The 17932-nt window shown below is 36.5% G+C and overlaps 1 protein-coding gene across 2 annotated transcripts in view; it reads left to right on the forward strand.

Annotated features, from left to right (window-relative positions):
• Positions 1–17488, forward strand: part of Tmtc2 (Transmembrane O-mannosyltransferase targeting cadherins 2) — a 549780-nt gene extending 532292 nt beyond the window's left edge. For both annotated transcript variants that reach the window (XM_074133413.1, XM_074133412.1), the window contains 2 exons: positions 11915–12093; positions 17158–17488. In XM_074133413.1, coding sequence (XP_073989514.1) covers positions 11915–12093; positions 17158–17319 — 341 coding nt within the window. In that variant the 3' untranslated portion in view covers positions 17320–17488. The remainder of the gene's footprint in view (positions 1–11914; positions 12094–17157) is intronic.
• The last annotated feature ends 444 nt before the right edge of the window (positions 17489–17932 follow it).

The raw sequence follows: 17932 nt of genomic DNA on the forward strand, positions 1-17932 counted from the left end.
AATATCCATTGAATTTGTTGGATATTCAAACAACGAAACCCGAGGTTTAACTATGTGTGCAAGAATGGACCAAGTGATCAACAGCAGTTGGACGTTTTCGCACGTGTGTCTGTCTACTATTGAACAGAGTGGGTATAATATCGCGTACCCATCATGGGTTTGCTACCATCATCATATACAGGCGCCAGACACCAAGCTAAAAACAGTAGTTTAAACTACGCGGCTATCTACGTCATTGGATACGCAAAACTAAATCTGTATTGGGTGAAATTTACGCGTTGTTACTCAAGTATAATTACTGACACTTGGGTGTCATATTTCCCTATTTATTGACATGTGTTTTGCCTAGTCTAGTACATTCTTTGTCATCATACAGATCTATATAGATTTCTAGCCTTAATGCATAAAACTACATTACATTGTTCCTTGCTTTTTACTTTATCTAATCTCTATAAAGAAGATAAATTACATTTGTGCAGATTTTTGAATTTAAATTTTCATCAGAAAGTGCACGTTTTGATATCTCTTGAGTGAGAAAAAGTATTTTTATAAAACTGTTGTCTGTGATCCCGGAGAATCGCAGTTGTGGTTGTGCAGCTATAATTTTTGTGGTGTTTTTCCAAATAAGAACATTGCTTCGTCTTTAAACACACAATACTGTGTTTTAAACAAATTACTTGGCTAAGATAAACGTCGAGCGCGATTTGAACTACTGTAAGGTAGCATGTAACAAGGTACTTAAACTTCTTCTAATGGCGTCTTAAGTTGGGAGCGCTAGGAGTTGATGGTGGTAACTTAATGATTTCTTAAGACTTAGGACTTAATTCAAATATGTTGATTTCGGCAGATTATTAATCGAAGCTGGTTTATATAATAGCAACTTCGCCTCTGGTGCTTTGGAAAGAGGTTCTGGCCTGTCTTAACTACGTAGAGATTCGGTTCGGCATGATGTCTTACTCGCCCTTTAAGCTAATTATGACATTTCAGCCGTGTGATTTGTTGGCTTAGCAGCCAGTCCAGTTCACTCAACTAATTTGCCTGAATCCTTAAGCTAGCTGAATGCTAGAACGCTCTGTAGAACTCAAACGCATAATATACAATACTATCTTCCAATCTACGTGGACTTAAGAAGTACTAGAGCTGTGGGGTTTAGCTGTACCCACCTAAATTGGAACTGTACTCTTACAAAGACCTCAGCATCCCATTCGTACAACAACCTGTCAAGACGAAATATTCGCAAGATCCATACTGCTATCCTTTCGTTGAGTCTCTCGCTGAATCGACTGAATCACCAGTGGCCTCAAGACTTCCTTGAGGTCTGAAGCTCATCTTCTTCTTCTTGCTCGGCTAGACAGCCAATCAATGGACCTTGGCCTCCTCGATCCGCTTCCGCCAGTCCTCTCTATTTAATGCAGCAGCTTTCCAATTGCGTGTGTTCAGCATGTTCTTGGAGTCCTCGATAACAACATCAGCCCCCCACCGTAACCTAGAGGGCGACCTACTCTTCTTGTGCGCTGCACATTTTACTTCATTACCTTTCTGGGCATCTCGTTAACTGCCATTCTAAAGTAAGGTTACCAGATTTTTTTCATGAAATCCAGGGGACACCTGGCAGTTCCATGTATACAGATGATTGTATCGTTACTGTTGTCGTCCACTGAGAAGAGTCAAGTTTCTCAATAGTAAATTCAATACTACTATTATTATACACTATAAATATAATTATTAATACTTGATAAAACATAATATTCTTGTTCTGACACAATTAAAGTAACAAGTATTTTTTTGATGAATGTATTTTTTGTCATATGTCATCCCTTGAACTAAGTTTTGTAGCAAATTCATGGACGACATAGGAAAGTTAGTGATGGGGACATTCTGGAGACACTTTTCAATCGGGGACAGAAGTACGAATTCGGGGACTGTCCCCCCGGGAAATGGGGACGTCTAGTAACCTTATTCTAAACGGAAGAACATCGCCTTCATCAATATCCTGTAGAGAGTGTTACCGCTGGGTAGTTTCTCTCCTCCTGCTCTTCACGTACCATTTACATCTTCACCGCTCATATTAACAAAGTTTGTATTTTTTTACAGACTGTACAAAGAGTTCTTCACCAGAAATACACGCCACTTTTATAATATTAAAACACACCGCTTCAAAGAGTGCTGATTAAGGGGAGAAACAAATTAAAGAGCCGCCATTAATTTAGTCCTGTTAGGAAGCCTGGGTCAAAGAGAGAGAGAGTAAATAGGAGCGATAGAGAGGGGTGGTGAAGGAAAGCTTTCTGGGAGAAGGCAAACCGGCTGAAACTTAAATAAGGGGGTACCAACTGGACATTATCATAAAGCAAACAGAAAGTTAGGAAAATGGCAGAGCATTTATTTATTTATCATTAAAATTTGGTTGGTACAACTGACAAAGCGGAAATAATGAAAACTACGAGGTGGTAATCTATAGGGGACTCAGTGTATACATCCGCCTTCCCCTGGCAGCGCCAAAACTATTCCAGGGGTGGTTGTTGATGAGGGAGGAAACCTGGTTTCAGGAGGTGATAATCTTATCAGTGAGCCACAATTTAGGTCGCCAACCGTGAATACGAGATAAACACTAACTGTGAAGTGGGCCACCGGAACTGCCTGGGGGTGTGGTAAATGGCCACTCAGGCGAGCTTCCTCTAACCTGCACTCCCCTCTACACGCTAATCCATAATCAGTTCCTCTGTTTATACACGGAAACCACTGGTACTTCCACAAACTATTTCACCGCCTCTCTCTTTCTGTCTCTCTCGCACAATAAATATCATTTAGACAATGATAATCACTAGCTGCACACTCGCATGACTTTGGTTAACTACATTATTCAAGGTTAACCATCTATTTCGTACATTGTCTTCGAAAATTGTATGTCTGAAAAACTTATTCTTACTAAAATGAAGTTACTGTTAGTATAACAGTACAGTAAAGAAATTGCCTATTGTTACAGGCATGCTTTACATCCAACTACCGAATTAGGTGCCATGGACGGAGGCGACTAGCAAACATACTTTACTACAAATTCCTTTTATTAACCATTAAATAAAATCCAAGGCCTAGACCCCGAGAACCGAACCCAGTACCACAATACATATTAGCTTTGCGGGTCTCGCCACTAACCGCTCGGCTACCTTGATTTCTTTAGTATAACAGTATATTGCACATTAAAATGAAGAAGGGTTTTTCAATCGGAATGAAAAATCCTGCGCCTACTTTAAACTTTAGTTTTGAGCTAGTGTTCGCCCGAAAATCATTTTCTTGTTTTCTTTGTTCGTCCCAGGGTACCTCAAAATGGAAAATTTTCGGTGAAAAGTCTAAACAGGGAAACTTGAAGCGATCGCTGTGCTTCCACTTTTAGTGGTATTGTAGTAAATATAATAATCTCTAACAAGAGAACTGGACTAGCCACTTCTACAATCTTACCATCCCAGCGGGTATCCTACCTAGATTAGATTAGATTCTCGGGATGGGACCTATGCCCCAAGGCCCCGCAGCCAAAACAGGCTTATTTCCCCTTTGGATCTAGTAGACGAAACCTCCCCTACTAAAGAGGTGGAGGACCTTCCCGACTAGTTCTTTTTGCGCTACCATCTCCTTTGGTCCCAAAGTTCCCAGAGGTTTCATAGCGCTGTCACTCCAGCCAGTGAGAGGCCGTCTTCCTCCTCATTCTGACACAATCTGCACAACGGTTTTCCGAGCTAATACCTTGTACAGATGACTATGCCCTAATATGTATTGTGTAAATTATTAAGGTGTAACAGTATATGTTGCTCATGCTCATGTTGTTAGGCTGGTATACCCGCAGGGACGCCAAGTACCCTGAAGAAGTGGCTAATCCACTTCTCCCTACGGGGATATCCCACACTATACTGGCACCCATAATTTTCATGCAATAAATTGAAATATGAAATAATTGCTCACAGAAACAATAAATCTTATAACAAGGGTTAAACCTTACTAGACATTTAAATTGATTAACTAAACGTAAAAATCTTTTACGATAACAATCTATAAGAGGAGGAATTAGCTACGTGATTAGCGAGTACTGGATTCCTGCACGGAGATCCCGGATTCGAGTCCAGCTGTCTCTTAGATTTTCTCTTCTCTGTGAACTTCTTACAGCTTGCTGTCCGGTTCGACTTTTTCTTGTATTCCCATCTAGCATTACACTAGAGTCAGTTGTTGACTAGAGTCAACAAGTTTAGTGCGAAATGGAAACGAAATATGTGAAGCCCAAAATCTCTACATCAAACTGATTAACTTACCTCTGACGGTGAAAGAAAATCAGATACCGATCAGAGATGCGATAAACATGCCTGCTACGACAGGATAAAATCGTAAGATACTACCCAAAACTATGAACTTAGCCACATTTTTCAACTTTCAGAAAAGTTACTATAATGTGAACTATTTTGCTTGTTTAAAATTAGCACTAGACTGTTTCCTCGCTTTGTTAACTGTAGTTTTAAAGGTCTTATTTTTCTATTTATTTAAATTTAAAACTATCGATCTGTTATGCCAATTTTTTGTTCAAGTTTTACAACGGTAAACGGTGTTTTCTTTATTTGAAGTCCATAAAACTGTTTATTACTTTACGCTTCCTTAAAGAGAAAATGGAATATTTTATTTAATAAAATATTAATAAAAAAATGTTTTTAGATTCCTTCAGGGGGAAAAAAAATTTAAAAAGACATATTACAGTGCCTATAACTAGGAATAGACTGCCTTAAGACATGAAAACTTTGATATTAGCGAGTTGTTTGTAGGTCTTCAAAGATGTAAGTAGTTAAAGCTCTGTAGAAAGTTATTTTACACCTCAAAACAACTTTCACGTATGGAAACTTTGTTTTAGACAGTTTATATGGGTGGAAAATTCTTAGGAAAAATGAAAAAAGATGAAAATTTTTATGGCAGTAGAGAGCGCTGATACTTCTCAGAAAATGGTGTGCACAATAAAAGTATATTTACGACTTAAAGATTTAAAAAGACTGAAGAAACAGCAAACAGAAAGAATTAATAATAATTTGAATTTATTTGGGGTGGCGCATTGACAAGTGTGGTCATCGGTTTTCCTAATCCTAGAACAGGGTCCTCACCAACTATAGGATGGCTCTATGATCTTCCACGTGTTAGGCTTCGGATACTATATCTTGTCCAGCTAGGTGGAGCGCCGCCAGGTGATGGTATTGGTTTTATATTTCCTGTCTTAGGCCATCGCTCCTGATGACAGGAATTACTCTTGGTGGAGCCGTCTTATTGTAATTCTACCTGTTTAACCAAGATGTGGTTGTAAGGTAGAGCTTGGTATCATTTTCATTGATTATTTGGAGGCTATATGCAGAAATTGGTGCAGAGATTCTAATGGTACTGCTTCTTCTGCAATCTGTTCTAATCCTAAAATTGAGGGATCTGGAGTACTCCTATACTCTTAAAATAATCTAATCCTTTTTAAAAAAAACTACTCTATTCACACTCATTCATACAATGTGAAAACACAGAAACAACAGTTTAAGTAAGGCACTAGTGTCCATCTTCAGTCAAAAAAGTAATGGAAGATACATTTCAGGCTCCAGAAAGGGCGGCTGAGCCGAGAATAATGGAGTAACCCACTTCTAAATGTTAGAATAACCCATTTCTAGAGTTCCCGGTCATCCCGGCCCGAGGGAGATATGGGAGCAAAGTTCTGTAGAGATTAAGGAGCCGTCATTCAGGCCCTAACTCCTAGCATCAAGGAAGAACTGGAAACCGAACGTTTCCAGGTAACACTACTTACTGGTGCAGTAACCTTCCTTCAGATAAGATCCACTGGTCATTATATCCTCCTCTGGATTCCTAGTATTTACCCAAGCTTTCTAGAAAAGTACAGAGAACTACGAGGAGTCTGCAATAAGGGATAATCATTCCCTAATGCTCTGCTCTTCAGCGTCCCTCAAATTTAGGACCTTTTCTTAGACTTAAAACTTATTCATCCAAAAAAAACAAGTCTCTTGATAACTCCACGCAACACCAACCCTATTTCGGGGATAAAAAAAAGGAGAAAGTTGGGCATGAAGAGTTCCTGTTTCTCGCCTAGATTACGCTAAGACACCTTTCAATAAATTTCAATTTCAAAAAAAGTAGAATTTTCATATTTGTCTTTGATTATTCTTACATAATATCTTTAGAGTCTAAATTAAAATTGACAGATTTAGAAAATAAAGAACACTGTAACCATTGTAAATATTGTAATTTTAAAAGCAATACGAGGTCGCCGCCCTTCCACGTCCAAAACGAATGAAAATATCGATTATAATTGATCAACATTACTACCGTGAGGTGCTTGCTCAACTCTGGTGAAAGAGTAAGGAAAAAAACGACCCGATTTGTGGAAGAACAAGTCACACAGGTTCTCCATCAAGACAACGCGCCGGCTCACACTGCATTGTCTGTCGCAAGACGTTTCTAGCCAAGTAAAACATCCCATTTTTAGGCCATCCCCCTTATTCGCCTGACCTGACCCCCATGTGACTTTTGTCTGTTCTCCAAAGTCAAATCTGCATTAAAAGGAACACGATTTCAGTCTATTGAAGCTGTGAAAGAAAAAGTGGCATGCGTCATGCAGGAGCTCACAGAAAAAGACTTCCAGCACTGTTTCGAACAATGGTAAATTCGCATGGAGCGTTTTAGGGATAGGAGAGGGGTGTATATTGAAGGTGATAATAACTAAATATTTATAAATTTAAAATAAAATGTTTTATAGCATCAGTTTCTTATTTAATAGCCACACCACGTAATATATTCATACATTCAGGAAAGAATTGCCTGAATTAAATTTGTTTATGAAAGATTTAATTTAAATTTCCTATCTCATTTTCCTATCTCAGAAGAAAATTTTGGAAAACATCAGAAGATAAAGGTGAAAATGGAAAGTTAAATAAATAAATAAACTGAAGTATTTTGTAGAAGGAATGTTCCTTAGATCTAAACAAGGAACCGCCTTCCCAGCAGGGAAGAAATAATTCCCGCTATAAACATTTTCCATTTTCTTATCAGTAGACATTTCACCCGCATTCCCTATTTATGGTGAGGAGGTAGTTTTCCTCCCCCGCTTTTCCATGCCACATTACAACCCCTTTTACTAAATGTTCTTCTTTTTTTTTGCCTATTCAGCCTGTTTATCTCTTATCAGGTACTTTAACACCTCCACCAACTAAACAACTTAAGCACCCAGTTTCCAAAAGGAAAACATGAAAAAAAAAATTGAATAACAGAAAAAGAAAAACCCTTTATGCATTTTCTCTGCATTTACACTGGGTATCATCATCCCTAAAAAGAAAAGGTACTAACAATTTACGGTTAACAGTTTTTCCTGAATTCAGTTTTTCTTTAATATCTAATGACCTAATTAACAATTACCTGATATTACCAATATAATTCACTTGTTATCATCGAGAACATCCAAGGTTTGGTATAATAGGATGTTTTTAAAGTGCCTCTTAACTTAATGAACAGTTTGATGATAAGGACAGATTTTTAAAAGTCCTCTACTTGTTATTAAACAGAGAGGTTTGCTCTAAGGAGGTAAATTTTGTTCCTGAGGGTTTAAGAAATGGAATCCGTACAATAGTCTTCTTTCTTTTAAAAATTTGTGCAAATAAATGTGTAAATGTTACAAATAAGGGCCTTATGTACATTTATAGAAATGTTGCTAACAACTCATCCGCAAGATACATGATAAGAAGCACAGCTGGGACAAAAAAAAACTCTCGGAATCTAACATGGTCATATCAGGCTGTTGCTGTTTCAAGTGTCTGGATGGGAACCGGAATAGATTACTTAAATGGCTTATTAGATTAGTTTGGTCTGTAAGGAAATATCGGAAATAGTTATGTTCAGATTTTAGTGAAGTAAACTTTGACGATTCGTCAGGATATTGACAATTTCCTATTTCCGCTCTGTATGGGTGGTAAAATTGATGGGTAAACAATTAGATTTGTAATAATAGGGAAGTTCATTAACAACTTTTTATGCGGAAGCGGTATTAAAGTCCAAATATGTATTTATAATTACTACTATCTGAAAATCAATAGGTTTGAGGACATCCTATTTGAATTAACTATTAAAAAACAAAAAAATAAGATTTTTTAACCAGCTAAGAATCTTGAATAATAAAAAATTTAAACAAATGAAATGTTGTGACCTATAAATTCGAAAAGTCAAATAATTTTATTCTTGACTAACAGAAAATTTGGGAAACTTAAGCTCACTTATTCCACCTTTTCTTAAAAATACTTTTTCAGTGACAAATATTGAAGAAACTCTAATACTAAAAAATATGGGTGCATTTAAACGACTTGTATTTCTACACAACTGGAGTTTTAAATTTCAACGCCTTTTTGCAAAACCAATAGAAAGCTTTGGTTTACCTTATTTCTACAAATTTCTTTCTGGCTTCTTTTCAGTTAGTTCAATTTATTTATTGTATTGCTATTAAAACTGTCCGGTAGGACAGTTGTATAAGGGTTGATCGTCAAAAACTGCACGAAAAAGCGTAACGTTGAAAAACACACAACTTTGACAATTTTTTTCTCTTTTTCTATAAAAGATAAAATTCCCAAATTTTCTTTAAAATATAGGGCAAACCCTCCTTTATGACTGTAATTTTGTTGCAACAACCCAGATCTAATAGGTTTCGAGAAAAAAGTTGCCGAAAATGAGCAAAAACCGCTTTTTCAAAAAATGTTCTTGTTCTTCTTGTTGTTCTTCTTCTTGTTACCTTTTTTGTAAACAACGTAGCGCCTAAACGCGCGAACCGATTTTCACGAATGAGGTGTCATTTGATTCGGAATTTCATGCAGATTTATTTGTGAGATATTTTATTAAAATATAATGATGGGCTAGAGTTTGCCTGTCGGTTTAGCTAAACCCACGAGATTGTGCATATAATTAAGTCTGCAGTTTCATTTGTGAGTAATTCAGACTGCTAGGGTAGTGTTGTTCGTGTTGTTAGACTAGGGATATACCCGCAGGGACGCCAAGATCCCTGAAGAAATGGCTAGTCCACTTCCCCCGTACGGGACTGGTTTACTTCTATCACTTATCTGCTGTGTTGTAGAGTAGTAGGGGAGTTTTAGATGTCATCAAATGAAATTTCTTGCTGAGGATGGTTTAGAGTAAATAGTTCATGAAGTGGTGGTCAAGACTTTACATAGTACAAAGGGTTTTGTGAAGGGTTAAGTGGCTTATAAACTGGACTGCTCTTATTGTGAGGAGGAAATTTAAAAAACCCTTTTTTGATAGTCATGTACGCAATTTTTCATCTTACTGAAAAAATAGTGCAAGTAGGCTCGAACCCACAAACTTTTAATTTCAGCGTGCTAATTTCTTCCCATAATTCTTTTATCCTTAAGTGAAATTTAACTTTTAAAGATAGAGTGATAAAGAGAATGGATAACAGTAACTAGCATATTTTAATAAATAGTAAAAAATATTGGAACTAATAAACAAAAATAGGGCTAAGAAAGAAATTGGGCCAGTAAAAAATTAAATGAAAAGAATTACGTGGATGGAAATTGTACAATGTAATTGGAACCTCTTTTTTTCTGCCGTTTAGAAGGAAGAACCCAGGGTGGAAATATGGTGAACTGGACAGGGATGCAAAGCAGGGAGGAAAAAGCAAAATAAAATATATAAGCGGCTGTGTAATATTGCGTGGGATCGCATTCTGGGATGATGGTTGGGATCCCACCTGTACAGCTAATTAGATTCTTGACCACAAATACTCTTCCCCAGGACCTTTTAGACGATTCCCATTCTATTCTCCCTCTTCCTTTTTGTATTCCCTTCCTTTCACACTTGTTTTTATCAATTTTTAAACTTAAACTTGTTGATTATATCCGTCATTCAATTTAGTTGAAATAGATTTTTTTTTTTTAAATTATAGTTTTACGTAATTGTTTTCTCTTAGCCATTGTTATATTTCATGCAGTTTTTTTGAAAATATACTGGCTGTTCAGACACAATTAAGAAATCGCTTAATGCGTCTTTACACCAAAAAATATGCCATCCTGCGAGTGTTATATCAGAAAAAGACGATTGAAGAAGTGTGAAAAAGTTAAGTTTACGTCATCATTCTGAACCAATAAAGGCTCCTAATGTAGACATAATCCCTAAAGGGCATTTTCAGACTTAGAGGATCATTGGAATCATGAGTATGAACTTAACAAATCCCTTTGAAACTGCGATTCAATTCCCATATCCAACCTCAAGCTAATGCACTACTTTGACCTTCTTATCTGGACAGCTAATTGACCTGTATTCCATAAACTGGACTGAAAACACAATCCGTCCAGTCTAAGTCGCTTTCAGGGACCTAAATCTACCAAACTAGACTTCTGGCTCGAGTAAATAGTACCAAAATAAAACGCACCGAACTTTTCTAATCCAAAAATCCTCCTTTGAATAATGAATGCTCCTCTTTTTTTTTACGTCAACAAAGAACCCTATATTCTTACTCTTTGACCATCACAGCCCAAGAAGGGCCCTGAGCCTCGGATATAAGTCCTTTAAAGTGTCTTTGTCTTCACAAAACCGCTATTCAAGACCCTCTCCGGCTTACTTCTTTATTTGGCTGTTCCGTTACAATAGTTTTTTTTTTCCGCATGGAGGGGTCATAAGTCCCAGGAGGACCACGATTTTCTGTAGGGGTTAAACCCCTTACCGTTCAACAACGCTTTAACCCATGGAGGATATAGTAAGGAAATGATTAAAGTAAAACAGGGAGGAGGGAGATAAACATAAGGAAGAATAGGGTGAAAGGTCAGCGGACAGCTGTCCCTTTAGTCGCCTCTTGCGACAAGCGGTAAGTACTGTGGACCTATTCTAATCCCAGGAGGTGCCACGGTAGTCTAGCGGTAAAGGGGCGAGACCTGCAAAGCTAATATGTATTGTTGGTTTAATGGGTTCGATTCCTGGTGTCTAAGCCCTGGATTTTATTTAATAGTTAATAAAATAAATTTACAGTAAAGTATGTTTGCTAGTCGCCTCAGTCCACTACACCTAATTGGGTAGTTGGACGTAAAGTCCGCCTGAAAAAACAGGCAATTACTTTACCTTTTTTTCATTTCTAACCCCAGGACCAAGGGGTAAATGAATCCTTTAATACGATCTTAATATTCCCTATTCAATTGCAACCATTTTCTTAATTTTGCACAGCTAACCTCATCATCTCAAACCAACAATTCCTGAAACAATTGCGAAAAATCCAACTACTGCGATAAGCCTATTTGTATGTACTATTATTGTACTTTAAAAAAAAAATGTAATCGCCAATCGCCTTCTCAGACGGGGAGTTTAATGTCCAACTACCAATTAGGTGTCGTGGATTGGGGCAGACGCACATACTATAACTTTACTATAACCATTTTTCTCACTAATAAAAAGTAATAAATACACGGGATTCGAACTGGTGATCTCTGTCACTTGCAAAGCCACACCAACATTCGCCCCTATTCTAATGGTAAAATAAATTTAGAATAACCAGATTACTTCAGATAAAGCCTGCGAGGTTAAAGATAAATAAGATTCTCAACTTTAAACTGAAGTTTTTACAGAATTTACTACGCTCTTAACTTAAGTTCTTTTTCAAGGATTTTGATGTTATTGTCTGTTGATGGTTATTATGTTAGTTTTAGACATATTTATGACTTGGTGTTTTTAAAGTGCTGTAATTTTTCAGCAATCCTCGACACGTTGACGAGTTTTTTAGGTATTAACCGATTTTCTATGTTAATAAATGTTTTATTTCAGCCCAGAGCCCTTCATATTGTTTTTCTCCCCTCTCTATCCTTTTAAAACTCCCTGTATAACTTAATTTAATCCTGGGACTTTTATTCTTTTTCAGGTCAATTTCTGGCCAAATTGGAAAGACACGGCGAAGCAGCCAGCCTGTATCTGAAGGCGGCCGAACTTGCACCAGACCAATACGAGTCAGTTGTGGGGGCGGCCACAGCTCTTAGGCACGCTGGTCGCTTTCATGAGGCCGAACTCTTTTATAGGAAAGCAGTACTCCTTAGACCAAATGTAATCAAACTTTAAATAACTTTTTCTTTCTTTTTTTTTTTTTTTAGTCTTTCTATTTATGATTGGTTAAGGTTAGTCCATGGAACTGTGATTACATATTTTTATTATCACTGTGATCAGAGCCAAAGAAGGGCTACAGATTTTTAGAAAGAGAGTCAGAAATAAAAAAAGATATAAAATATTTTAAGAGGCATAAATCTCAGCTAGATAGTGCTAGAAGTACTTTTAATAGCTCTGATTTTCTTTTGCTCTTAAAGCAACTCTACAGTAAGCCCCTTTTTTTGGGCACCTAGACTACACTTTGTGAATTAAACCCTAAACCCTACAGAAGACAGAACGAGCCATATGATTTTCATGTCCATCTCACTTTTTCATATCGAGTTATCTGAGCTGCCGATGGACTCTTCTTCTGCAGCTTATATGTCCTTGCTTTGACAATATTCGCCACAATATCGTGATAAATACTAGGTGTGGCTGTTAAATAACGAGACTGATGCTGCTACAGAAGAACTATGCATGCGCCAAATCCTAACGACCTGTCAGCTGTGCAGCGTAAAGCCTTCTCTTCCGATTGCAGCGTCTCACGTGTTTGTAGAGAAATCTGTCTGACCGGAACCGTCGTTTGTGTACTAGAGGTGTTAGTTCCGTTTTGCCGAAAACATGATACTACACATGTAGTAGAGCAACGAATTGTCGTGAAATTTCACATCAAAACTTGGTAAAACTGCTACTGAACCTTATCTTTTACTAAAAGAGAAGTTTATGGCGATGAATGTTAATCACGTGCGCGAGATTTTGAGTGGTTCAAGCGTTTCCAAGATGGCCGAGAAGACGTCGGAGATGATGACCGCCCCGGTCGCCCTTCCACGTCCAAAACGAATGAAAATATCGATTATAATTGATCAACATTACTACCGTCAGGTGCTTGCTCAACTCTGGTGAAAGAGTAAGGTAAAAAACGACCCGATTTGTGGAAGAACAAGTCACGGGGTTCTCTCTCTCTCGTATAAAGACAACCGGCGCCGGCTTCCACTGCATTGTCTGTCAAGACGTTTCTCTAGCCAAGCACAACATCCCAGTTTTAGGCCATCCGCCTTATTCGCCTGACCTGGCCTCATATGACTTTTATCTGTTCCCCCCAAAATCAAATCTGCATTAAAAGGAACACGATTTCAGTCTATTGAAGCTGCGAAAGAAAAAGCAGCACGCGTCATGCAGAAGCCCACAGAAGAAGACTTCCAGCACTGTTTCGGAACAATGGTAAATTCGCATGGAGCGTTGTAGAGATAGGGGAGGGGTGTATATTGAAGGTGATAATAACTAAATATGTATAAATTTGAAATAAAATGTTTTACAGCAATAGTCTTGTTATTTAATAGCCACACCCCGAATATTACTAATTTGTAAACTGAAGAATTGCTTATCATTGCAACGCTGCTTCGTTGGCTGCTTATAATACCTTGTTTTGACCGTAAATAATGAAGTAAAAAATAGATAAACTGAAAAAAGTCATGTACTAACCTTTCACTTTTTAAATAATATAATAATAAATATATAATTCACCTTTAAGATATGAACAGGAGATAAGATTCTGTAGGATAAGAACAGATTTACCCAATCTCTCACAATATTTATACGTATGTTTTTATAATGGAGCCTAATTTTATTCTGTTTGAAGAGAGAGAAGCAGAATAAAGAATATATATACATGGAATAAACTTAATATTTATGTAAAATAGAGAATGGAATCTTCTTTAAAAGTTACAAAAGCTATTACAGACCCACAAACTTGCTTTTAACATGTGTTCCTGGGACACACTTTCTCAATTACTTTCTCTTTCAGTTCCACACGCATACAATGCGTATAGTGTTTTCTCTTTCTCTCATACTGAGTATTAAACTTTTAAAATAGCACAGTTTAGTTATAATAACGCTCTTTTGGATGTTATACTTATTTATTCAATATTATTCTGGAATATCTGTTATTCTAAAGTTATCTTTGCCACATTCTTTACTTGTTTTTTTTGGTTGTTGTTATTGTTAATTTACTGATTTAACTTACTTCCTGTTTCTTAGCGAAGTAGAAAGAGAAAGTATTATGATCAAAGCAGTCTCTTGATTTTGTGTTACTTCCGGAAATATCTGTTTTTAGGTGGTGCCTTGAATCCGAAAAATGGTGTTTATAAATTCTGCCACGGATGTTGTGTGCTTATCTGAATGTCCGCGTTCATCGTAATTAATTAAAGAAAACAGGAAATTGTGGGATGTTAGGTTGTTTCCAAGTGGGATCCATTAATAAAGTTCTAAACGAACTGATACTGTTTTCAGTTCTACCATTTTATTGCAACGACGTACACCAACCAACATTGTAGACGACTACATAATTATTGTTCATGAACATTTAGTTGCTTAAATTGGTGGGGCGGGATACAAGAAATCAGTGTGTACGTTCTAAATAGAATTTATATTATTATAGGCGCCTGGATTCCAATAATGGATTCCAACGCGGAGATCCCAGGTTCTGAATCCAGCTGCTGGCCCTTAGATTTACTCTTCCTTGGTGGTTTTTACTACAGCTCCAATATCCGGTGATGGACAGTGTTATCTGCAACGAAAGAACACTCTCCGGAGGCCGGCAGTGCACTGAAAAAAGGCTCTGGGCGCTAATGATCTTAGTTGTAGATGCGCCTTAAATTATTATTATTATCGGTAGCCGAGCGGTTAAGATACTAGACCCGCAAAGCTAAGATGTATTATTGGTTTAGTGGGTTCGATTCCCGGTCTTAGGCCTTGGATTTTATTTAATGGTTAATATGAGAAATTTACAGTAAAGTATGTTAGGCGGTTATAGGCTAGACCCGCAAAGCTACGATGTATTGTTGGTTTAGTGGGTTCGATTCCCGGTCTTAGGCCTTGGATTTTATTTAATGGTTAATAAAAGAAATTTATAGTAAAGTATGTTAGGCGGTTATAGGCTAGACCCGCAAAGCTAAGATGTATTGTTGGTTTAGTGGGTTCGATTCCCGGTCTTAGGCCTTGGATTTTATTTAATGGTTAATAAAAGAAATTTATAGTAAAGTATGTTAGGCGGTTATAGGCTAGACCCGCAAAGCTAAGATGTATTGTTGGTTTAGTGGGTTCGATTCCCGGTCTTAGGCCTTGGATTTTATTTAATGGTTAATATGAGAAATTTACAGTAAAGTATGTTAGGCGGTTATAGGCTAGACCCGCAAAGCTAAGATGTATTGTTGGTTTAGTGGGTTCGATTCCCGGTCTTAGGCCTTGGATTTTATTTAATGGTTAATAAAAGAAATTTATAGTAAAGTATGTTAGGCGGTTATAGGCTAGACCCGCAAAGCTAAGATGTATTGTTGGTTTAGTGGGTTCGATTCCCGGTCTTAGGCCTTGGATTTTATTTAATGGTTAATAAAAGAAATTTATAGTAAAGTATGTTAGGCGGTTATAGGCTAGACCCGCAAAGCTAAGATGTATTGTTGGTTTAGTGGGTTCGATTCCCGGTCTTAGGCCTTGGATTTTATTTAATGGTTAATAAAAGAAATTTATAGTAAAGTATGTTAGGCGGTTATAGGCTAGACCCGCAAAGCTAAGATGTATTGTTGGTTTAGTGGGTTCGATTCCCGGTCTTAGGCCTTGGATTTTATTTAATGGTTAATATGAGAAATTTACAGTAAAGTATGTTAGGCGGTTATAGGCTAGACCCGCAAAGCTAAGATGTATTGTTGGTTTAGTGGGTTCGATTCCCGGTCTTAGGCCTTGGATTTTATTTAATGTTTAATATGAGAAATTTACAGTAAAGTATGTTTGCTAGTCGCCTCCATCCACGACACCTAATTTTCTAGTTGGACGTAAAGCCCGCCTGAAAAAATAGGCAATTACTTTACTATATAATACATATTTTATTATTAATAATATTGCCAACCGAAGAAAGTTCTACAGCTTCAACATTTTCGCATTGTTTAAATTTTTTCCATCCTCTCCTGTCGGATTTTCTTAATTTGTTCGTATAAAAGGTCCCACCGCATCAACTTCAAAGCTAATTTACTATTTATTTGAAAATATTTTCTTTTAAATGGCGACATTCCTTCGTCAAAGGTTTTAACTTTTTTTTATAGTACCATCACAAAAGTGTTTCTGTTATCCTCTGGTACTTAAACATAATTTAATTATTGGGAGTTTCAGGTAAAGTCCAGCTTAGAAGTACTACTAAAAAGGTTTAGGTATCCTGTTATTTCATTATCTTTTGTTTGGTCGTGTGATAGTCGTTTTTATATTCAAGAACACAGGACCTTATATGACTATGCTAGTTTTCCATGTCAAGCATTTGGCTAACTGAAACCAAATTACTGGTTTCTTTATTATCAATCAAGTTTGCAATATTCAAAATTAAATTAAAACAATTTTATTTTGAGGATTAATTAATCCTTAAGGTCAATTACTCCTATTACTGTTGGAAGTACTGTGATCGTGCTTATATTCCATTTCGAAGGTTTCTCAAGAAATGCTCAAAGGAAAATGTGCTAATATTTCGTAAATGGAAATTCTTAGAGAGTCCAAATTTTGATTCAAAGTTTGGATTTATGAGTCACTAAAAGAATAAACTGGGAATCGAACCCAGCACCGCAATACATATTAGGTTCGCAGGTTTCGCCTCTAACCGCTCGGCTACCGTGGCGCCTTATAAATACAAATATTTCCAAGAAAAACTAAAAATCGAAATTCACAAGTAATTTTATTTTTGCCTTGATAGGAAATTTGGTGCTGTTTTTCATCAAGTGGTTAGATGCTTAACGAAATAAAAGCTTTCTTGCAGGTTCAATGGAAAGCTTTGATGAGACATTTTCCATCAAAGATCAGCTCCTATTGACTAATATTGCGTAAGATAGATAAGGAAAAGCCCCTCTGTTTTGAATTAGATGGAAAACTAAGATAAAAAAAAAATTGGTTGAACTCCCAACAAAATATATGGATAGAGCGTTTAATAAATAAATTATTTATAAATAACATAATTTAAAATGAAAATTGTATTTTGTTTACTGTTTACAGGAAGGAAGCAGTCATAGTAATTTAGGAGCTATGTTACATTTAAATGGAAAAGCTAGTGAAGCGGCCAGATCCTATCGAGAAGCACTAAGATTGGATCCAGAAGATAGAACCACTATGGCCAATCTTAGGAAACTGCACGCTTTACACGGAACTCGTCTCTGACCGTGTTCTAATATGGCCGCTTCCATTTCAACGTCTATCCTAAATCCTTGTACATAACCCAGGGAGAAAATAAACTTAAAAGAAAAGAAAAAAAAAAGAAAAAAAAGCTTTTCCCCTAAATTAAACTAAGAAATTGTGAAGAAGAAGAAGAAGAAGAAAAATAAGAAAATTCTTATTACCAGTATTAAAGATGGCGATTGGAGATTTTTGTTAAAAAAATAAATAGGTCAAAAAATAAATAAATGGTAAAGTATATAAACAAAAAGTTATTTTTGGAACGGCGCGATGTAAATGCGGGGCAGATCAAAAGACAATACTAAATTTAAAAAAATATATAAAAAATGAATAAATAAAAAACCATTGTACAGTGTATATGGATAGAACTATCCTTTTATCCCACCAGAAAATCCCACTTTCCCCTACCCCCTAAATACAGATTTTCTTTTAAATATTATGAATATATGTATGTGAAAATTACTTTTCTCTTGTTATCAAATAAAAGTTATTATAAAAGGAAATAGCTATTGTTAGTATAAAACTTTTACAATTTTTTTATTTACTTATCCTGATTTTTATTTACTTATCCTGATTTTTATTTACTTATCCTGATTTT

Source organism: Rhodnius prolixus, unplaced genomic scaffold (assembly GCF_049639745.1).
Source record: "Rhodnius prolixus isolate KJV_2025 unplaced genomic scaffold, Rpr scaffold_10, whole genome shotgun sequence".
Classification (NCBI taxonomy): Eukaryota; Metazoa; Arthropoda; class Insecta; order Hemiptera; family Reduviidae; genus Rhodnius; species Rhodnius prolixus.